General features: G+C 38.7%; 1 protein-coding gene across 2 annotated transcripts in view; it reads left to right on the forward strand.

The window, feature by feature from the left end:
- The first annotated feature begins 987 nt into the window (after nt 1-987).
- Nucleotides 988-23939, forward strand: part of akt3a (AKT serine/threonine kinase 3a) — a 72391-nt gene continuing 49439 nt past the window's right edge. Inside the window, exons 1-2 of one of the 2 annotated variants that reach the window (XM_084735932.1) lie at nt 988-1113; nt 7800-8234. In XM_084735932.1, the coding sequence (XP_084592058.1) occupies nt 8189-8234 (46 nt within the window). In that variant the 5' untranslated portion in view covers nt 988-1113; nt 7800-8188. Of the gene's footprint in view, nt 1114-1285; nt 1526-7799; nt 8235-23939 lie in introns of those variants that run through there. The other variant, XM_084735931.1, reaches the window with a different exon arrangement.

A 23939-nucleotide genomic window follows, 5' to 3' on the forward strand; every position in this document is an offset into this window, starting at 1 on the left:
TAATAATGTAATATTTTATGCAATATAAACCCCTCACTGAATCTGTGTAGCTTAAGTTTGTCAAAGTTTATTCAGCAGTTTCTTCACTGTTTCACATTAGGGGGTGTAAAAAACATTGATAAACTTGAGAATTGCAATATCCCAAAATATTCATTTTTTGCCCAATATTTCTACTAAGTTGTTTACATGGCTAATGAAAATTAATATTCAACTAATATTCCTTTTGACATGCAGTTGTTCATACTCTGATCATGGAAAAGTGGAACAGCTGGAGCTGCTACAGAGCCATTTGGCTTTGTTGCATCAAAAAAGTATTTTTTCAAAGTTTTCCACTGGTGACAGAACACAGCCTCTCTCTTTCATTCGTTCAATGAACCAACCCAGATTTTTAATATTAAAAAAAAGGTTTTTCTGTGTCTTGGGCTTTTTTCTTTTTGCTGTGGTACTGAAAGAGGTATCAAGTATATTTTTATGCTAGCATTGGGTTGAAATTTCAAATTCTGGTAACATGACAGCCCTACTGTAGGGTAAGCACAGGTGAGGTCCCGTTCCATTTAGTGTAGCACAACCTTTACAGGAAGCCAGCATGCACAATAGCAGCACCCTGACTCAGTTTGACCTGAATAAACTAAATTAGTATCATTGGTAACACCTGTCTTTAACCTGTACAAAAGGTCTATTGCATGTTAGTCAGAGTTATTTTTAACACTCGTGTTTTTCTTATGATTAGAGAGATTTCCACTAACGCTTTGAAACTAGGAAGCAAATATTGCTTAAAGAAGACTTGTCAACTTGTATAAGCCTTTATTTGTGAGGTGGTTAGCGTTTTACATTGTCGTAGACTTACTACTTCACAAGTCACTGCTGTCCACGCACTTTAATTTTATGACACATTATTTCACAGTAACTAGGAGCAGGGACCCAGCACTGGCCTCTTCCCGTCTGGCTCTCACGGCCGTAACAACGGCTAATTCTCGCGATGGTTGGCTGATTAGCCGGCAGAGACACACGGGATGTTGAAATGGGATGATGAGAGAGCTCCAGAGTGGAGGACAGGCACACACCGAGCTGAAACCGTTAATAACGAAAACGGCGCGAGAACGAGGCGAGACGGTAGGTTGTGTGTGTCTGTGTGTGTGTGTTGTGTGTGTGTGTGTGTGTGTGTGTGTGAGAGAGAGAGAGAGAGAGAGAGAGAGAGAGAGAGAGAGAGAGAGCGCCTGTGCACGGCAGAAAGGGGGTTGCCGTTTCTCCGGGTGACGTCACGAGTTTTCCTGAAAGTCAAAACAACCGTTGGCTGCGGTAACGGTAGCTCCCGTAGCTTCTCGGAAATCCGTCTGATGTAGCTTTCAACGGTCGTCTTTTTCCCCAGCGCGTAACGTTGACAACGGCCGTTGACTGGCGGTGTAGCCTAGCTTGCAGTCCAGCGTAGTTTAAACGTTACTCACTCAGAGGAGAGGAAAAGAAATAACCCGAGCGGTTTATGAACAGCAGGTGCACGGGAATACCACAGCACCTGCCGCTACAGGTAATACTGTTAGCTAGCAACACTGCTGTGACAGTGAATACGACATAAAGCTAGCTAAGTTAGCTAGATGCTGTGTGTTTATGTTGTGATAACGCTAGCAAGGTGGGGGCGGCCCCGTATTTGACAGGTCACTTGGGAATGATGCTGAGGTTAGAGCTTATGGTTTGTGTTATTTGAGTAGCACAGTCTCATCAAAGGGTTAAAAGTCAAAAGCTTTGACTGGAAAAAGTAGCCTAATCTTTAAAAAAAAAAAAATTATTGTTGTTGCCTTGTTGCCTGTAACATCTGTACAGTTGTCTGCCATGCTGCATGCAACATGCGTCAGTTTGACAGGCAGTCAGTTTCATCATGACGTAGTTGATGCAGTGCAGGGAACTGCGTGTCATCAGCAGCATCATATCACTTGGACAAATACACACTTTAATATTCATTTACAACAGCAGACCCACGTTCATGAAATCATTCATGTTTGAGACAACCGTATAGCCTGTCATGTTAATTTTCATAGCTGTTGTAGAGAGAGACAACAAACTAGCTGGCTTTATTTGTGACTGTACAAATGGCCACATGTAGTTATGATTAAGATGATGTCACACTCATGGCAGAGAATGATATCTTTGATGACGATGATGATGATGATGAGATAAACGTTTATGTGATGATGCTGTAGCATAAATGCCGGACTAGGGAAAGCCTGGACCTGAGTAGGACTGGTTGTCACACCTCAGTAGCCTACTTTCTGGGTGGTGAGTCTGACTGAAAAGAGTCCACTGAGTACTGAAAAGTAGTGTTCTTTGATCCAATAATCCCTTAACATTTAGCTACAGCTACTACGAGACAGTTTTGATAGGTTATGAAAACATATCAATTTAGTATTCACGCCTCTATATGACCTACTTCAGCAAACAAGGCCATCAATGTTTTCTTTATAGTTATTCTTAATGCCTGCCACTAGGTGGGATTCACTGTCAAATCAGATGAAACAAGCCTGTGTGTTTACATTTTCCCAGCCAAAATTACTAAGTAATATGTTGACTGGTTTAAACGAGGCGGGAAGAGATTTTTATTTGGATAATTTTTGACATTATATTTTGCAGTTATGGCGGAGGAAACACTAATGCTTTTGTCTACAGGGGCCTCCAAAGTCAACACTCTCTTACAGCACATATGTTGCAACTAATTATTTTCATTACCTATTAATCTGCAGATGTAACTGAATGAAGAGGTTAAATATGCTCCATTGGACTCACAAGGAATTGCAGGCCTGTCCAGTGCCCTCAAGGGTAGAATAATTTTGTCATAGGAGAGACTTGGAAAATGATACTGAAGTCAAACTCTGGTGGAGATGCATCTGGCATGAAAATTTTACTCACTGATTAAAGTTTGTTTCCTTCAGTCCACATGCTCCATTATACTTTTGACCTAATTTTCTAAATCTCTCCTGTGACTAGATTAATCTGCAGGTTTCTCAATCATATGATTAGGAAAAATTGGTAAAAATTTGTCTGACCAACAGATCAAAATGCAAAGACAATGATATAAAATGGAAAAGCAGAAAATATGAAATTGTAGAAGCCGGCAGCATGTTAGGTATATTTGCTTGAGAAGATTATCAAAAATTATCAAAATAGTTGACTAAATGATTAATCAACTAATCACTACTTTCACACCCTGCCTACACTGGTTCCATAATGAAAGCAGCATCAGCAGCAGCTTCTGTTCTCCATCAGTAGCGCAGGTCCAGAACCTGCACTGTGTAGTTCCTTGTGATTTGGCCATGCTTACAGCCCAATTCACAATCACTGTATTTACATACATGAATTAGAGGAAAATACACGTGAATCCTAAGCATGCAGAGTGCTTGAGAAATGCATGTGGACTGTGCAGTCAGCTTAGCTATACTGATAAAAATAGAAGCATTATTCTTCCATCCGATGTACATTTTATGAATGATTGAAAAACATGGCTGAAACATGCCCTCTGCTAGCAGAGTGTAACACTTGAGGTCCTGCCAAAGGCTGGCTTGCATTTTAGGAAGAAGATTGTGGGCTCACTGCTGCTGAGCTCAGCCAGGGTTTGTACGAAGCCACAGTTTAGGGTGAGGATGGGTGAAGTGAAGTGAGGTGAGATGAGGTGGTGTCCTGTCCTTACAGGAACACAAATGCATCTGCAAACATTACACTGCTCCCTTCTCAGTTTCTGCATGCCTTTGTCCATTATACTTAGTGTGCACTCTGCCACTCTCCAAAGTATACCATAGAGAGATAGATTGATTCTCCATCACTGTAGGCTTCAGCCATGATATTACCACTGTATGTCAACTACTTAAATACAGAGACATGTAATCCAGCATAGTGAATACTTTTTCTGCTTATTTGCTGTAGGGCTAGGGAAAAAAGATTTTTAGATGCATCGTGATTCTCTCTTGAAAGATTATGAATGAATGCATGAGCAACTGCAGATAAATCTGATCCAATCCGACTGGCACCAGCATAATATGGAAGCAGTTTGGCATCTGTAAAGATGAAGGGAAAAGGGACCTGGACAAAAGCTACACTGTATGCAGGTTGTGTCTAACTAATTATGGATCCTTATATACACTAGGTTTCAAAAGTAACAAGTAGTCGCAGTGAGAAAAAATAAATCATGTATAAACATCAGAAATTCTGATGCCTCAGTAATTGTTTAATAATCTCATTATAGCCCTCTGAATCAGATTTTTTTTATTTTAAATCGTGAGGTGCTGAGAGATTCACATTCCTTATTTACTGTATTTCAGAGTCATATTAATATGCACCGATGCAGTTCCAGGAAGTGATTTGTTTTGAAAACAGTTATTGGTGTGTTAACTGTTAGACTTTTCAGGAGTTTATAGGCACTGAGGATATCAATTAAAACATTTAGCAATCATGCCTTAGAGAATGGTTGGAAGTTGTTAGGATCTAAAACATGCAAGCCTCTGGTGTGGTCATTTTAAGACAAGGAAAAGTGCTTACAATTTCAGCCAAACTTGTTGGTGGGATTATTTGGTGTTGTCAAATGCCAGTGCAAATTATTACTCAATGTTTTGCTCTTCATTACCATTGTAATATTAGCAGAAACCAAAGATGAGTTGAGCAGAATAACAATAGCTTGTAAATGTAAACAACAAAGTATTAGTCATACTTAATGTGTTTTAGAGCTGTGTTTTGATTGTGTTAATTTTTTTTTTCCAGTTGTTATCTTTTATTTCCTTACAGTGTTGCTTGTCACATCTAGACTGATTAATGGTGGGGTAGCTGTCTGGTCCCTGCCCTCTGTTTCCATCTCTCTCTCTCTCTCTCTCTCTCTCTCTCTCTCTCTCTCTCTCTCTCTCTCTCTCTCTCTCTCACTTCTTCTGTATTTCCTGTGATTCTCTGTTTCTTTTCTCACTATCTCCCTTTCCTTGTCATTTCATTCCCTTGTTGTTGCCTCTGGAATGAAATATCACAAAATAAATGTTGTCTGGCAGGTGCTTCCCCTGGCATGGTTTGTTCATCATGGCAGTGGATATCTCCATAGCAACAGCTGCCCTGGTGACAAGGGGTTGCCACTGTCTGGACATTCCTCTCCTCTCCTCTCCTCTCCTCTCCTCTCCTCTCCTCTCCTCTCCTCTCCTCTCCTCTCCTCTCCTCATGCTTGCCCAGATTAAGGTTAAAGCTAACTCAAGCTTCACTGAATTACACTGTAGTCTTAAAGCTTAATCCAGAATTGTACTGTGCCTATAAAAAGAATTCGATCCCCTTGGACCTGATTACTAGGGCTGGGTATCATTAAACTTTCTAAATCAGTGCCAATATGATAACCATGTTTTGCTATCCGTGAAGAAACAATACTTTTCTTAACGTATATCTTAGTTTGACAAATTTAAACATGATTTATATAACACCCTTTTTCATCTTACAAAAAAGCCAAAGTTCTCAAATATTAACTATGGTTTAATCAGCTGTATAAGAAATTCCTATAATAGTATAATAGTCTAAAACTGGATACTAAACTTGATATAAATCAGGAACTCTGATTAAGTAAGTCTGATCAGATATGGAGGCTTTTGGTAGTTTTTGAGACATTTTAGAAGTTTAGTTGGCACCAAAACAAATTGAGGATTGATGTGGTAAAATAATAAATTATGCATATGCATATGATGAAGTTTTTACATGTAATGGATTTTCAACATTCAAAGCATTTCTTAGGTTTTTGAATGGAGCTTCCAATGTTTTTCATAATAATTAATGATGTCATTACCCTAAAAACAAAATCCTGAATTTGAGTAAATTTAATAGGTTAATCAGTGTAGCATTCAAATGCTGATTTAGGATTTTAATGTCAACGTTTGAATGAAGCTTCAAACAATTTGGTTCAGCCCTAATTCTCATTATAGACATATCTCTTGATTCATTTTTGTGATTAATTGTTTTGTCTAAAAATGTCAGTCCATCAAATTGCCCAGAGGATGCTTTATACAATAAGTTTTGTTCAACTATATTCCAAAGCCCAAATTTATGTATTATTTTTTTGATTGATGATACAAAGTAATCAATTAATATTCAACTAAATTAATCAATTAATTTTCAAAACTGTTGCATCCGAAGATGCTTGTATGGTTAAAAAGATCACAGCAATGTAATAACACATTGGTGGTCTGTGTTTCATTCAGTAGTCAAGTAGAGAATTTGTTAGCAGTTCAGGCTTTGTTTAATCCTTATCAGAGAGATAAAACTTTATCAATATCTCTTTAATTTGAGTTTACTAAAAACTGGAGATGAAATGATAATTGAATCCCCATTAAGCTGCAATAAAATCCCTGGCAATTAGTATTAATGTTTCAAATTTTAATCATTGTGATAATTATATTTTATTACTGTATTTTGAAAAGCTCGAGGTAAATACTGTCCCACATCAACCAAATTTAGGACGTGTCTCCCAGATACATACACAGCAACAACATGGGTTTCTTTTGTGTCAGTGAAATCGATATTGCAAAGGGCATGATACCATTTCTAATTATTTAGATTGTTTCAATATAAAGCATTGATTTCAGTGTCTGTATCAGTACTTTTTGAATACTTTTAGAAAATTTGAACAATACTGCGACAATAATGATAACCATGATAATATTTGTCACTAAAATCGCGATATGACATTTTCATGAATTACTAAATTCATGGAGGGCTTGGAGGGACAAATCCAACCATCTACTTCTGATCCTGAGTAATGAAGCCCACCATTTTGATAGCTGAGAATGTGAAAGGGACAAAATTTGACATTTGATGAAGGTAAACAAGGGTAATTGAAAGCACCATAGCAGCCCTTGAGATCAATGTGTTAGTCTGCATTTGTTTCTCTGGTCTCAGATTGGTTGCTGTTCTGCTGCCTCAACACTAAAAAAAACCTGTGTCACCTGCAAGGGTGTGTGTATGAGTGCATCTGTGGGTCTGTTCCAACCTTGGCTATGACGCTGCAGTCCCTCCAAGTGTCGGCAGCAGTGCAGACACTAGGTGATGTGAATACTGATTTCCAGCTAGATGGCTACCACTGCTAGCACTAGCCGCCGTAGTGCTGATCTCCATTCAAGCTGAGCAGCGTAGTGTTGTTGCGCGTTGTATAATACAGTGTAGTAGGGTGCATCTGAGGTGAACGCGGCAGCTATGCAGAGAGAGAGGGGAGGGGGAGCGGGAGTGAGACGACAGAGAGGTGCAGAGATTTGGGCAGAGAGAAAGAGAGTGTGAGAGCATCCCTAACTGCCGTTGTTGCTATTTATAGCCGAGCCCTACTCCACAGTCCTGAGATGCTCTCCCACCTCCCACATGTAGACAGACAAATCAGCCTACGCACACACACACACACATTGACAAAATAATTTGACATGCAGAAAGACAGCGAGTGCAGAAAGGTAGACTCGTTTTTTGCATGCCGCACCTCCTGCTCAGCAGAACAAAAAAGATCTATGAATGAATGAGAGGTAGAGCTCAGGGATGCTTCTTTGGCAATCAAGGTCAGTTTTTTTTCTTCATCTAGAGCTCTGCAATATTTCATCCTGTTTATCAGAGAGGGTGTTAGCAATAGAAAGAGGAACTGGGTGGGGGGAGAGTGGAGGCTGCGTTTGTCCTCACAATAACTAGTTGTTTGTCTTGTCAGATTGTATGAAAGGGCTTTTGGAAGGGAAGAGGGGAGAGAGGAAAGCAGCAGAGGAGGAGAAAAATAAATCCATGCCTTCTTTTTTCTTTATTTTTTTTCTCCTTTCACTTCCTTCCAGGCTGAGTCACTGCTGGTGAGGAGGAAGGTCTGGAGAGGGAACGAGAGAGGAGGAGGAGGAGGTGGTGGAGGAGGAGGGGGAGAAGAAGACGAAGAAGGGAGGGAGGCAGAGAGATAAGCCACAACAGGAAGCAAAACGACACACGCGTACACACACACACCGCGTGTTTGTGTGTGTCTGAGAGGGAGACTGCGCGAACGAGAGGGTGAACGGGAAAGGAAGGGAGGGAGAGTGACGCGGAGGCTGGGAGAGCCGGCCCCCCCCTCCTCCTCTCCTCTCCTCTTCTCCTCTCCCTCTCTTTCTCTCCTCTCCTCCTCTCCTCCCCTCCTCCCTCTCTCTCTCTCTGTGGAGCAGGCGTGTAGCGGCATCAGACTCGGCGTGAAGGAACCATGAGCGATGTCACCATCGTTAGAGAGGGATGGCTCCAGAAACGGGGTAAGTACATCCAGTACCTCTTCTTCTTCTTCTACTCCCCTCCTCTCTACCTCTGCTTTCTCTCCTCTTCTTCTTCTGCCTCTTGTCTAGACTGAGGGCCTGGCGGTGCCTGTCCACATGTGCCGGTGGGAGGATGTGAGTGTTTGCGATTGAGTGTGTGTGTGATCACATGGATGTCTGATTATCGTGTGTGCGTTTTCCCCCCACAGGGATGTGTCTCTTTATTATAAGCTCGTCTGGCTGTTTGTTTGCTAAGCCTCTATGTGCTTCAGTCTGAAAAAGAGTGTCTGCATGGGTATGTGCATGTATTTGTATGCATAAGTGTGTGTGTGCAGTTAATAACATCTACCAGGCCTGTGGATACACACTGCTGGTGCATAGTGTTCTGTCAGGCCAATATGGCTACTAGTCTGTGAAATCAAGTTAGTTCTGTGTCTCTGAGGTATTATTTCACATAGTTGTGTAGAAAATCCTGAATGGTGTTACTCAGAGTCATATGACATGGGGTTAAGGGGTTGGTTGGGGTGGAGTTGAGGGGGGTACTGACAAAACATCCTGCTTAACTGAATGACAAATAGGGAAAAAACAGTTTTACAGTTGAAGAGCACGTAGCAAAGACAGCACTTCCCTTTTCTCAGGCATTCACAGTTCAGTGGTTTCTGCAACAGGTGAAAAGTCATTTGTAAAAGGTCCAAAGTGAACCAGAAGCAGTCAAAAAGTGATACAGTAACTCTGTGTTGACTCTAAGGCACTTAAGGACTTTGTATTTTCTCTAACATACAGAACATTGCCCCCAAAACCAGATTTCATGGGGTCTTGTGTCTGCTGATGCTGATTCCTCCAGGCACAAGTGTATGTGTGTGTACATTTTAGCTAGAGAGCCTCTGGGACGGAACATGGGGGATTTCCAGACTTTTAGGCCAATGAGCATCATCCCCCTGACTATGTGATGGTGTCTAGGAATGTGTAACACAAACTGTTGAACAGGAAGTGACATGGATGCATAACAGACAGCAGGCTTCTGGGTAATGTAGGCTAACACTATGGCACAGCAGGAGAACATGTTGGACAACAGAGTGCTCTCACACATATACACAAATATAGCACACACTGTATTGCCGAAGTAGAGGGGAAAATCTTTGTCTGTGAGTGCCAGCATGCCAGTGTGATCCTCAGACAGTCGTCTGTGCATATTAAGAGGAACACATCGCCCCCAGTCACGACGCAGCACTACCAGTGTTCGTCAGTGTGTGAGGGAGACAGAGATAGAGGTTGTAGGGAGGGGGGGGTTGTTTGTGTCAGGAATATGAATGTTTGTCTGCATCATATGCTAAATCATTGTCTGCATTTGTGTGTGTGTGGAGAGGAGCAGGGTCAGGGTGCTGACTCACTGTCCAGGTCGTGATACAGCAAAGACTGCAGTCTTAGTCATTAGACAGCTTTTTACTGAAACGAAACAGCGAGAGAGACCGAGAAAGGTAGTGAAACCTCCACACACACACACACACACACACACACACACACACACACACACACACAAGCTTTTTGTACTAATAAGATTACATTCAGTTGTGTTTTGACTGTCTGGAAGGGCCTGTGTTTTCGAAGTCTTCTGCCAAGTAATGCATATTGTTTTGTTTTGAATTGACACAGCAACTGAACAAGTTGAAGATTAGAAAGAATGACTGGTAATGGCAAGAGAACAGAGAAAGACTTAAAGAGAGATGTTCATGTGCTTCTTATATGCATTTTAGGCCTGTAAAATGGAGAGGTATAACTGCTTAGTTCTTGTGTATTATTTTCTTATTGAACCATTAAGGTCAGATGAACAGTAATGTATCTGACTCTTTGTGTTAGTAATGTGATGAATCAGTATCTCCATTCTCGTTTGTGTATGCAGGTAAATGCTTATTAAAACAGGATGTGTTTTTGATAATCTCATAATTACTTTATATTTGGTGTATTGGTTATACCATGCAGTTGTGGTCTATGAGAGCTGTTAAGTATATGCTTCCAATATGGTGCAATTTTGTTGCCAAGAAAAAGTAATTTAATGATGATTTTCAGATTATAGAAAAGTTGTACTTTCCCATTTCTAATTAGGCAGAGGATTTGGTTAAAGTATGCAGTCAGGTCATCATTTTATAGACAGCTTAGTGCATGACAGAGATTTATATCGGCATCATTGTAATTTTTATTCTCAGGGCAACACACTTGTACATAAATTTCACATGTACTTTAATTATGTGATGGTTCATGATTTACCATACAATATACAGCTCACACATAGTTTAGGTATAAAAGAGCTGTATCCAGAGATTTACCTTTGCTCACCATGATGTTTTAATGATGCTATTGTTTGCATAGAGATTTTATAGCACTTGATATAGGTTGTTCACCCCAGGAAATCTATGTGTAAATGAACAATGTGTGTAGACTGGGTAACAGTTGTGGTGAATTGGTGTGGTCATTTATTTTACCATAATTTCACCACAATGGGTAATTGAGAGTGAAGATGAAGATGTCTTTTTTATACTTTCTAACTTTTTAAATTTTGTCTTTTATGGTCTGAATAATGGCTCTGGTAGTACATTGAAATGAGTGATTGATTGAAAGAAAGTGTTTCCCATTCATGCACAAAGTAGCCTATTGGCGATGACTTCTTGCTCATGCAGTCTCATGGGGATGCTCACCTCTCTGCATGTTTTATGAAGGAAGTCTGTGTGTGAGTGTATCTGTAAGTGTGTAGCTTTTGCTTGACAAGCCACTAACCATTAGAATAATTGGTCAAACATGACAGATGTGTACAGCACAATGCCACACAGTAGCACACTGTAGACACACTGATCAACTTACACGTATCAGTGGATGCTGATCACTGGCAGTGATGTGTGGTATGGCAGTATCTTAGGCTGTCAATAGCAAACATTTACACAACACGGAATGAAAGAAGAAAGAAAGAAAGGCTTTCTTGGGATACTAACGTAAAATGTCCTGCAGCAGTGTAAAAGCTTTATGGTATTTCTCTTCTTTTATTCCTCCCTTTCTTTCAGTCAATCAGTCAGTCCAACATAAAATACAAATAAAATACATGATTGATAAAAAATAAAAAAACACAACCAGAGCAGGTGATACAAATAAAAAGAAGCATAAATGAGTAGTAAAATAAAGCAGTGAAAAGCATGTTTGTAACCATAGTATAAAAGCAAACCTCAGTAACATCAGCACTGCAAAGTGCAGTACAGTATGTCCTCAGATGACCAAGCTTTTCAGTACTCACTCGCACACTACCATGGTGATGATTTCCTTCCTCCTTTCATTAAATCAGAGTAGGGAGTGCATTCGCCTGCATCACTTATTTATCTTTTGAAATAATGAACAGTGGATAAATAGAATCTGTCACAGAGTCTGATATAAAGGAAGAAGACTTGCAAGTAAACCAAAATAACCATTTTAAAACATGTTTGGTTCATAAAGATAAAGACTGAATGATTAAAAAGGTGCTTTGAGAGAAAATCTGATGGATAGAAGTGAGCTTCAGGTGTGGCCTTGGAGGGCATTGTGTTGCGTTGAATGGTGTATTTCGATTGACAGAAGTTACAAGGCTGTTTAATTGTACCTTTAAACATCTGAATCTAAAGTGAACTCCGCTTCACTTCTACCCAGGCCAGGAGTTTACCTTCTGTCAGCCCATGTGAGGCCACAGAGGTCACAGTCAGCCACTGTAGTTGAGGATACTGTTACCTCCACCAGCATCAGCCCACACAGCAGTCAGCACAACAGATGGCCAGGAGGGAGGAGAAACACTGAAGGAGAGAGATAGGGAGAACACCATCATCTTTTCTCTGACATTTCCTGTCCCCCAGAAGTGTTTCTTTGCAGAGCTACTAATCAGATGAGATATGGCTATGTCAAGGAGGAGCGAGTCTTGTTACTGACTTCTTTTTGAAATAGTCTTAGATCAATGAATCTTTGTCTCATCTGGGTTTAAGCCATCACACACTCACTGTAGGATGAATAGAGACAAAGTCAAGAGGATGTTGTACATACTTTTCCTTTTACAGTTGTGTTTCAGATTATTCAGTTTCGTCATGCAACTTAAAGAATGTAAGCTATTTAGACAAAAATTAAAGACAAATATTACCAAGCCTATGTGGGGAAGTCACAGTAGTTTGATAATGGATTGTCCATATTCTGCAGCTGTACTTACTGACATAATAAGTGCAAGTGTTTTTTGAAATGCAGAGAAATGACAATAAAATCCTAAGGGCCCAACAATACTAAATATTTGGCGCTAATACTGATATTAGGGAGCTAAAAAAAATGGATATTGATATTCTTTATATGGAATATAACATACAGAATATAGAATATATACATAAACACACATTTTGCAATGATCCCTCAAAAGTGGTTAACACTTGTGACAAAAATTATTTTACAGTATAATAATAAACTTAATTGTCCAAAATGATATCAAGGCACTGATACAGTAAACTCTCACCTGTAATTTTAATAATTAGAAATATAATTCTAAATGAAAAAAAAAAAAAAAAAAACGCAAATAGAGCAAAATATATGTTTGATGTAAGAAAAGGATCAAATTTATGTAAAATACTACCTATTAAGACACAATCTGCATTATGCTCTGTTAAAAAAAATCAAAATTCACATAGGCGCATATCAGAGAACATATATGTCGATACTGAACAATATAGCTGTGATAGGCCAATATCAGGCCAAGAACAACCAATATATTGGTCAGACTCTATAAGTTTAGCATGATCATAATTTTAATTTTACTTTAGCCATTTTGAGTTTCAGTGTACATATTGCATTATGGTGAGCCCTTTATAGACACTAATGACATTACTGGGCAGTTCAGTGTCACTATATGTAAAGTGCAATTTACAAGAATGCTTCAAATAAATGTTTAAAATATATTTGAGTTCTTAAGCCCTTTTGGTACAGGACTGTATCCAAATACCATGCACATACTAGAAATTCACCTACAAATGATCTACTGTATTGCGTCAAACATGGTCATCGTCTTTATACATCTTTATATTATTATATATTTTATATATAATATTTGAATCAGCATCTCAGTAGTTGAGAGTATTTCTCTTTTTACTCCTTCAGGCATTTCAATAATTTTGGTGGGTGCAGTGGAAGTTATTGTTATCGATTTTTTTGATGTTATTTGGGGTGAAACTTCTGGGGGCTCATGGTGGCTTTCGGCACTGATTTTAACACGATTTTGTATCAGACATGATGCAATGTTAAAGTATATTGGTGCATCCCATGCATTGATTGAAGTGTTTGTTCTGCATGTCTTGCTATGGCTGTGTGTCATGGGATCTTTTCTAGTCTTGCCTCTTACATCTTTACATTGTTTGCAAATCGCATCCATAATATGCAGAATTCTGATTCTGAAACACATATTCTGAAACAGTGTGACTCCTTTCATTACAGACACAGTCAGCAAGTGTGTATCACTATATTATACATTCATTACATCTCACAATGCCTGCATCCCGGTATAATCATATGATAGACATCAGGGTGAAATGTGAAGCAACACACCTGTACGCTTACACTCTTCTCTGTCTCCACTCTACGACTTAATCCCAATGGGGACTCTATGTGCTGTATACATTCGACTTCTGTGGGGTTCACTGGGTGCAGTGCAGTGAGGCAGCCATCTTGGCTCAGTGGGTTCAGTGAGTTCAATGTTGCTGGAGGCTGGCTGGCTGGCTGGATCAGGTGGCAGTGCCAGATCTCTGATATCAATCACCAGCCGCCGCTGTTGCTGCTGCCGCCGCCGCCACTGTCTGCTGTGTCGCCCTTCTACTCTCCTCCTCTCCTCCTCCTCCTCCTCGTCTGTCCTGCCTCTGCTGTAGAGCCTGTCAACACAACTCACCCATTTTATTGCACTTCACCTTCTCTTTCTATCTATACATGTATCCATTCAATCATCCTCTGCTTCTCTTTCTATGCTCTGTTTCTCAAGCTCACATGTACATACAGGGCAGTAGCAGACAGGCAGACAGTGCAGGCTTTGTTATGAATGGCATCCTCTTGCACATCCGGAGGAAGTGTACGCTCCAGTGTGGCTTTACAAACTGTCTCCATTGTCCTTAGAATGACTCACTCTACACTGCAGAGAATGGCAGTCAGCCAGACAGTCAGACAGACCGACAGCACAGCGCAAACAGACAGACTAGTCTGCAGAGCCTACAGACAAACAGCACAGGAACGACAGGCAGAGAGACAGATAGTTTGTGACAGATACAGCCAGCATAGAACAGTGGCAGACAACTTGCCAATACAGAAGAGACCTGCAACTAGCGGGTACAGCCACCGACTGAAAGACAGATGGGTAACATGCACAGACAGGCAGCAGAGTGTGTCACCTCTGTTTTCAATCGGAATATGATATTTTTTGTTTTGCAAAGCGATTGAGGAGAAACTAGATATAATAAACTTTTAAATTAAATTCAACTTCAAAATGAAGCTGCACCAGGCAAGAATGTTGTGTAAAATACACCTGTCTGACACAATCACTGCTTTAAGCTCAGACAGAGAGGAATGTTCCCTTCTGATTTTCTGTATGGTTACTGTCCATGCCCTGGAGGATGTGATGAATAAAAACTGTCTCTATTCCTGTTTTTTTAGATGACTTTTGACAGCCAGTCAGAGAAAGGGCATGAAGGAATGTTACTGTCCATTTTTGCCACCACACTACTTTGTAACAATGTTGACATTACTTTTATTATATTTATATGTATTTACATGTTCAGAAACAAGCAATTCAATATGCAAGATAATACAATGTGCAATTCCTGAGCTTAATGGTTTGAAGCTGTACAACTCTGCAGTCAGTCAATAAGATGAGTGGTAAGAGAGGAAGCATCCTTGTAAAGGCCATACAAACAGAGAGATGGATTAATGGGTGAGTGAATGAACTAATGTAGAGTGAGGCAGTCTTGGATAAATGAATGAACGGATCAATGAATAGAGTGGTGATCACTGCAGGGGGAGAACTTGGGCAGAGGAAGAGAGAAGAGGTGAAAGGAGGATAGGTTGAGTAATAGGATTAGTTTGTAGCTCAGGATCATCAAAATGCTTGCTTGAATCATTTGATCACGAGCTGATTGGATGCCTACATGTCCATCCACACATATATACATTATTAAACTGTTATTATTGTTAATATTATTGTTTAATTATGATAATTATTAATCCACTGTACACTGTTTTTTTCATACTTGAAATTGTAACATTTCAATAGCAAATATTTTCATTAATTGAAACATATTCAAACACTATCAGTGATGTTGTTAGGTTTTCAATGTAGTAAGTCCCTGGGACCCACAGGTAGTCATTGGAGTGGGTCACCAATATAATATGTGGGGTTTTTTGTTTTTTTTGTTTTTTTACAAATTGTATTGTCAAAATTGTATTTGATGTTATATGGTTATATGTGTATGTTAACATCTTAAACATCAACAGCAGTAAACTTCAACATACACATTAATGACACAGTAATATTAATCCATAATATAATAGTAAAACACTGACAGAGACCATTTTACTGCACAATGAGTTATGCTACATTTACTTTTGACACTTCACGTAAATTTTGCTAAAATATTTGCATACCTTTACCTTAGTAAGCAGTGTTTTCCCTAGGGCCTAGGGGGTCTTGGGCCAAACTCTGACCCACACATGATGTGCTTGTTTTGAGTTGAGCAGCTGAGTGGCTGTAAACCGATGGATGATTAATTTTCTATAAATTCTTCACAGTAAAATTTCCTAACTTAGTAACTTAACCCAAAATCTATACAGCAGAAAGCGAATATGAAACGGTAAAATAAAGTATACTAGGGTTGGGTGATATAGCCTTAAAATTAGGTCATTTTCCATCCTTCTTTTCCAGTGGGCTACTGTCAATGACAGTAACTTAACCTTGTAACTCTTCAGGAGCCTGCACAATATTGACACCTAATAAAACTGACCTCAAATTTTACAGCAGCAACAAACAAACAAGCCTTCAGTCAAAATGTAAATAGTCACTCAGAGTGTGACTTTTGGATTACCATCAAATGAGGTAGAATATCAGAGATGAAACTGTTGCATTGCCTAATTTCTTGTGTAAACATAAAATGGAGATACTATGACATAAGGTAAGTTAGAATGTCAGTGCTGGAACTGTACAAATAAACACGTTAAAGCCAAAAAGCACTAAAAGCCTCAATTCAATTGAAGCTTCCATGGTGCACTGCAGCAGTATTTTAGGAAAAGCTTGCTATTTACATGTATCTTTTTTATTGCTTTAGTATTATTATTGTTAGTTTATATTTTATTTCTTTAATAAAATATTGTCCTCTGAGGAAAACAATCCTCACTTCTTTTTTTTTAGCTCAGTCTATACGGTGTGTGATATTTGCAATGATATTCATTTTTGTATTAAGGAAGCAGGATTATTTACATCAGGTTTCACTCTGTTTACATCAGGATGTTTTTGACCACAACAGACCGCAAACTGAACACTGACACATGAAGAGGGAGAGATGGCATCTGGACAGTTCATCATGATTTACAATGGTGCAGTGAACTGACAGATGTTTCATGGAGGAAACGAGCGTCTTTCTGTTACTGACATATATTTTACAAAACTATACAGTAATGTCAGAATTTATCATCAAAAAAGTTTTGATGACAGTTGACACACACACTCCCCCCCTTCTCTGCTATCTCTCTCTCCTCCCTCACATTTATAATCAATTGGCTTAGAGTAATTAAGTATTTAAAAATACACAAATTGGACTTGGAGTAAAAATTCACGCACCACAGAAGTGTACAGTGATAATGTGATTCATGATCATAAAAAAGTTTTTAGCATGTCAGCACATCTATCCATGTTCTCTCCCTCTCTCTCCCTCCCTCTGTCTTGCGGGTCATTTTTTTTCTTTTACCTGATCTGTAGCTCCATCACCACTCACTCATCATGTCCATACCTTTTTTATTCCATTTAGCCCCAACACAAACTGCAACTGCAGAAAAAAACTCTGGTCCTCATTTGAAGCTGCAAAATCGAAACAGTTTGGAGTGCGAGCATCAAGGCAATTTGACGTGGAACAAGATGCTTTTAGTGAGTGTTCTGCCATTAAGAACAATGAGTGTAATTCAAAACGTGAGCGCCAGACACCTTTTGTGCATTTTGGCTGTGCTAGGGAACACATCGCTATATCATTGATATTGCGACATGACACTTTTTTATCACGTAAAATTTTTTACCGGTGTTACTGTTGCCGTTATGATATGGCACAGCTCTAGCGGATACCTAAAAGTACAAACAGCTAAACAGGAGAAAAACTAAACTTCAAAGCACAAAGATTCAGTTAGAAGCTACAAAAAAATTAAATTTATTTCTATGCTTTCAAAAGGATTTGCTGTTCACAATGTAGCATTATCAGGAGAAGTATAAGGTGTGTCCTCTGAAAGCATCACTGTATGTTTTACTCCATCCTTTTGGATTTTAATGCATCAGGGATGCAAGATGCACACCTATCAGCATCACTGCGTTATATTTCACAACTGTATATAATTGTGATCTCTGTATTGTGTATCATCTGTGGGTAATAATTCATCAAATAACAGAGTATGATATTGCATATTGTAACAAATTCATGCTTCATACTTTTTTGGTGATATATGACCTTTAAAACTAAGCTTATGTCTAATAAGCTTAGTTTTAAAGGTCATTTGACAGTTCATGATTTTCTAAACGGATGTTTACTTTTTATTTTCCTCAGTGTAGCCTACTTGTTGCATATATGTTACATATTTGAACATTCTCATTTCCATTTCTGAATATGACAGCATGACACTCCGATGTTTTACATGGAGGTTGTTTAAGAGTAGAGGCTCTATGAAGTCCCATGAATCTTGGGGTTCTTGTCCACCTTAATTTCCTCATCAGCTGGTTTTTATCCACCAATATACCATGCAACTGTTATATGTTTCTAATGTGTTCTATGACAACTCGTTAGCTCCAGCAGCTCTGTCCTTATTTGACAAAGCAATTTGAGTTTAAGCTGAGACCAGATTCTATGTTTAAATGTGCTAATGCACAGATTAGACCAGGGGGTAGTGTGTAGTCTAACATCTTGAGGTATTGTGGGCTGATTGGAGTAGGCTTTGGGCTGATTAGAGGAGGCAGGTTAGAGTGGGGGTTGGTTTGGCTGATTTAGGCCAACAGATTAGTGCCTAGTGGCTAACCACTAGTATAAGAGTTGGCTGGCAGTAGAAAGACCCCAGAGTGTGACCATTTGATCTCATATTGCCGCTTCTATAAAATACTGATCCATAACTTTTCTTATAGAGAAATTATACCACAACTGCGCAAAAGCTATAAAAGAACACAGTGTATTTCTTGGAAATGCTATTTAGAGGGCTTGTTGATTTCTGTTCCAAACTGCTGTTTCTCCTCTATATGGTACTATAGATAATCAAATATACTGACATTTTGCCTCTTATCAAATAGAACAAGTGAAACACGTTGCACATCTAAGACAGGTGCATTGGAGAGAGGCGAGTACACCAAAAAGTTGCAAAAGGACTCCTGCACACACTGTTTGCCTGATGAAGATCTAGTACCGTAACATTGCAAATAAATTATATAATGTAAGTTAGACAGTGTGCAGGAGTCCTTTTGCAGCCTTATCAAATAAAAAAACACCTAATACAGACAACTGGGCATCAGTTGCAATTCTCTTGTTTACCAAAGTTTACAAAATGATCACTATTCCAGTAATAATTTCTAATCGAAGTGGTAATGATCCAACATAAGATTTTTTTGACAAATAAATGTGATTTCCCTGAAAACAAGTTGCTCAGTTTTGGCACAGAATTATTCTGTGATGCTGATTGTATGTGTTTTAATGACAATCTTAATTTAACTTGCAAATGCAAGAGTGGATTAGATACCGTATTTTTCATCTTTTTCTTAATTTTTGACACAGGAAAAGCGGTTTTGAAGAGGGGCAATCACAACACCCATAATGGTGGACAGTGGCCCACATCTGGTTGCCAAGGGCAACTGGACACCCACTGTTCTGAAACATCAGTAACATCCTTGATGCATTTTTTCCTACTACTGTAGCAACAGCTCTGTGTTTATTTGTAATAGAGCATCAGTTCCAGAGAGCGGCCTCTATTACAGAAACTTATGTAGAGACAATAGCTCTTTGAGGCTGCTGCAGACACTCGATTCTGCAGTCTGATGGTTGTCAGACAAGACACAGGGATTGCTAATGTAAAGCAGAGCCACTTCCTAAGGTTTGACCCTGTCCATACCCTGCTTAGTTGTTGAGCTAAGGTGAGCGTGAGCTTTGAGAGATTTGGGAATCCATTAACACTGTTAGTCAATTTGTGTGTGATTTTTTTTTTTGACACGTGACACTTTGACATTTTTTGTCTTGTGGCAGTCGAAAAACATCTATACTTAAAATACAGTGGAATCCAGCTGCCTTATTTAATCTACTACTCAACTATAAAATATTTCTCTTTTAATTCAATTGATACATCACATTGACACAATAACAGCATTCATTTCAATGTGAAATATATTGATATTGATATATGATATATTTATACATGAACAGTTAAGTTTTGTTATACCATTTCTAAAATATTGGGGACTTTAGACATAATTTATACAGTATTGTCATAAGTAATTTTGGTAATTTTCGAGCCCTTCAGTATTAATAAGTGTAATTGAATGAGTGTTAGCTAAGATGTTAATTTGTCAACTACAGTGGTGGAAAGAGTACTGAAAATCTGTACTCAAGTAGAAGTGCTGTTATATTACTGAAATATTACTCAACTGCAAGTAAAACTACTGGTGTTAAAAATACTTAACTAAAAGTACAACGTATTGTTCTCAAAAACTGCTAAGAGTAGTAACTTTTAAACAGTTGATGTTCAATGCATTATGAATAGCAGGCATTCAGTCAGAATCTTCAGTCTAAATTACACACTCTGAATGTTCACTGAATGAATTAGTGTCTGTTTATGACTCTTCAGAAAACATAAGCAGAAACAAGAAATCATTAATACTCGTAATGGTTAAATTGAGCAATATGTTAAACTCATGTCAAACTCCAGAGTGTGTATTATCGGAGCAGTAGGCTTTTGTTATCAGGAGAACAGGTTGAGCTTTACCTTACAACTGATCAACTTACAGCGTAGGATTCATCATCGCTTGATATCGTCACTTTACAATGTTGTCCTCGTTTTGTGCTCTTGCAGTGTTCCTGCCTTCTGCCTGAGCTTCCTCTAGTCTGGGGAAGAAGGGGCAGTGGAAACAACTCACTTCAGCCATATATTGTCTAATAAATAGGGATTCAGCCTACATATAGTATATAAATATATATCTACAGTTTATGGCTCCAGCTCGCTATTTGGACATGCATTTGTTACATATGGCTCCTTTAGGTAAAAGTTTAATTACAGACAAATACTTGTGTAGTTTTGTTGAATCCATGGTATTACTTTCACAGCAGCAAAGCTGGTAGGTGTAGCTGTTGTAGTAAGTTTTGTTAATGAGTGTACTACAGATGGTACTGCTCTGGCTCCAGATGTGATGTAAAGATAAAGTGAAAGCTCATTTGTTTTCAGTGACAACCTGTTGGAACATCTGGTCATTGTGGTCACATGTGTAAATAAACTGGCACAGTGTGCCACGTTTGCTGGGTTTGGTTTGAGTTTACTCCTGTTATGCCTGAAATAATAGTAGAGCTGCATGCTGATGTCACAGTGGCCAGGTTAAAGGGACAGTCAATCTATTTTTATCTTCCCACCTGTAATCTGTCTCTGACAGGATTAACTAAGCCACTAGCTTCAGCCTGCTGTGCCACACAGACACACTGAAAATGTGAGCCATGAATGAATACCTGTATTCATTTAGATGTACAGTGACAGCAGTGTGTACAGTACATGCAAGGCACTCAAGCATATGCAATGGGAGTAATATTAGGATATGCTAGGAAGAGGACAGACAAATATATGTCTGTTTTAAACCAACCAGTAGACACTACATAACCATGTTGCATGTGTGTACCATGCATGTGTGTGTATATGTGTGCTTACATTCATGTCTTTAGTGTGTATATGCATGTTTCACAGAGTCTCAGTTAGTTAGCCTGATTAAAAACAAAGAGGATGAAGAGACCAAACTGAGAATTTTTTTTTCATCCTCCCTCAGCCTCCTCCATCTCTGGTTGCCAATCTCCAGTCATTAATTAGCTGTCCATGACAAAATTTCCCGTTCCCAATCTGACACTAGTGTAGAGAAGCGGACGGCAGTGGTAATCATGTCAGCAAAGCTTGGCTCAATGTTCTGAAGGGGCTAAATGTCCCCCATATGGTCCACTGGCTGAGGCCCGCACCTCACCAAACTCTCATTAAACTACTGCTTAATATACCAAGGTAAAGAGGGACCCACACACACTGATGCATACACTCAACTGTAAGAAACAAATCAAGACATCTGACAGGGGATTGGGCACAAAGGGACAGGAGGACAAGGAGGTGGTGTTTGTTTGTGTGTGCATGTGGTGTGTGTGTCTGTGTTTTGAGAGACTGATGCTGTACAATTGTTGACTTGCCATCTGTCATCAAGAAAAGAGTTCTATGTGTGTGACTGTGTGTGTGAGTGTGTATACAGAGGAAAGATGAGACGGAAAAGAAAGAAAGAAACAGTAAGTGAGGTGCAGATGTCTCACAGCATAGAGGCTGGAACATGAGGTTCAATGGCAGACTGGTGTATGAGAGGAGTTGGAGGGGGAAGAACAGAAGAAAGGAGGACGAACATCTGCCATATTCAGATATTGCTCCGTGGTTTGAGTGTTTCTACACAATATCTTGAGTTTGAATAGACCTGGGAAATGGCATGCTCATTTAGTATCTTTCAGGGCTCTGCAGACATGTTCAGGGAGCACCAATATTATGGGAATTTCATATATATTCTGTAGTATACTTTACCAATAATGCAGAAGGTTAGGTCATTTTTGCATCTTAATAAGGTAGCATGTATCCTGAAAAAAGAATTTAGTTCATTTCTTAGTTTTAGTTCATTCTTTGTAGAGCTGCAAGAATTTATTGATCAATCAACTATTAAGTAGGGATGCAAATATTATATGAACTTCTTTTTAAAATACAAACATGTGAAATTATTGGTTATTGTATTCATCCATGAGAAGCAAATCATTATTAGTATCAGTTAAAAAAAATCTATATTGTGCATTCCTACTATTAAATTAATTGGTAGCTATTCTTAAAAGAGATTAATCAGTTTGAGTAATGTTTTAAGAAAAAAGAAGTGAAAATTATCTGATTCCAGCTTGTTCAATGTGAATATTTTCGGATTTCTTTACTCATCTTCGACAGTAAACTGATCTTTACGTGGTGGACAAAACAAGACATTTGAGGACGTAATCTTGGGGTGTGGGAAACACTGATCATCATTTTTCACTATTGTCTGATATTTTATGGACCAAACAACTAATTGATTAATTGAAAAAATGGTTAATAAATTAAGCGACAATGGAAAATAATCATTAGTTGCAGCCCTAATTGTTAATATTCTTTTGAAAATATCAATAAATAATAATTAAGAAAAAAAATCATAAATATGCCTGAGAAACATATATTGATATTTGTAAAAATGTATCTATCCTGTAGTCATGGAGATTAGTAATTACCATCTTTCAATCCAAAACTTCTTTTTTGCCTCACAGTTTCAGCTTCATACTATATAGCATCAAACATAAGTGTTTTTGAAAAGAGTCCATAATGACTGCAGTGGATCTAGTGTATAGCTGACCTTTTGTCCTCCCAGTAGTATATGAATTTTCATGACTGTTGGTATCGATCATAAATGAATTCGATGAAATACTGAATTTAGTGTCCTCTGTCATTTTCAGATTTGTAAGTTTTTTCAAAATAAAGAATAATACTACAGGATACAAAAAATAAACAGTTAATCAAACATATCATGGTGCTTTTCACTAGGTATTTCACTGTCTTTCTGTTTTATACTGATTTTAACCTAGACAGCTTTTGAATTGTCTCAGAGTCTTAAGTGCCTGATGCCAGCCAGCTGAGGTGGACACGTTGTCAAAAACAGCCTCTTAAGACAAACAGACGTTACAAAATGACAAACACCAGCACTCAGGGAAGGAGGCACAAGTGTTCGTCTGAGATGGACTGACATATAGAACTGTCTGTCACATCAGTGTGACAGACAGGCACACAACAGTCATTAATTGCAATCACACTGTGATGTTGTTAGTCCTAACTCTACAGTAGTTTATGAAGTTAGACTGCCTAATCATAGGCAAATAACAACTTGTAAACAAAAGTCACATAGCTCTTTTATTGGACAGCATTTTGGTAAAGTGTCAGTGGGAGACATCAGGGATTTTTAGCAGCAGATGAGCCAAAACAAATATGATTCCAGTCTCAGTAACTTAGGCATGTCAGTTACGCGCAATTGAGCATGACTGATTGTGTGGGAATCGGGTGAGGCTGTATTTTGCCCTTGTTTCATTTTGTAATGTTTTGCTTTACAAGCATGATTAACTGCAGCCTATCATGTTTCACTATGTATATGTAAAACTGCAATTCATCCAGATA

This window comes from Lutjanus erythropterus, chromosome 14, assembly GCF_056507025.1.
Source record: "Lutjanus erythropterus isolate fLutEry1 chromosome 14, fLutEry1.hap2, whole genome shotgun sequence".
In the NCBI taxonomy this organism is placed as follows: domain Eukaryota; kingdom Metazoa; phylum Chordata; class Actinopteri; order Lutjaniformes; family Lutjanidae; genus Lutjanus; species Lutjanus erythropterus.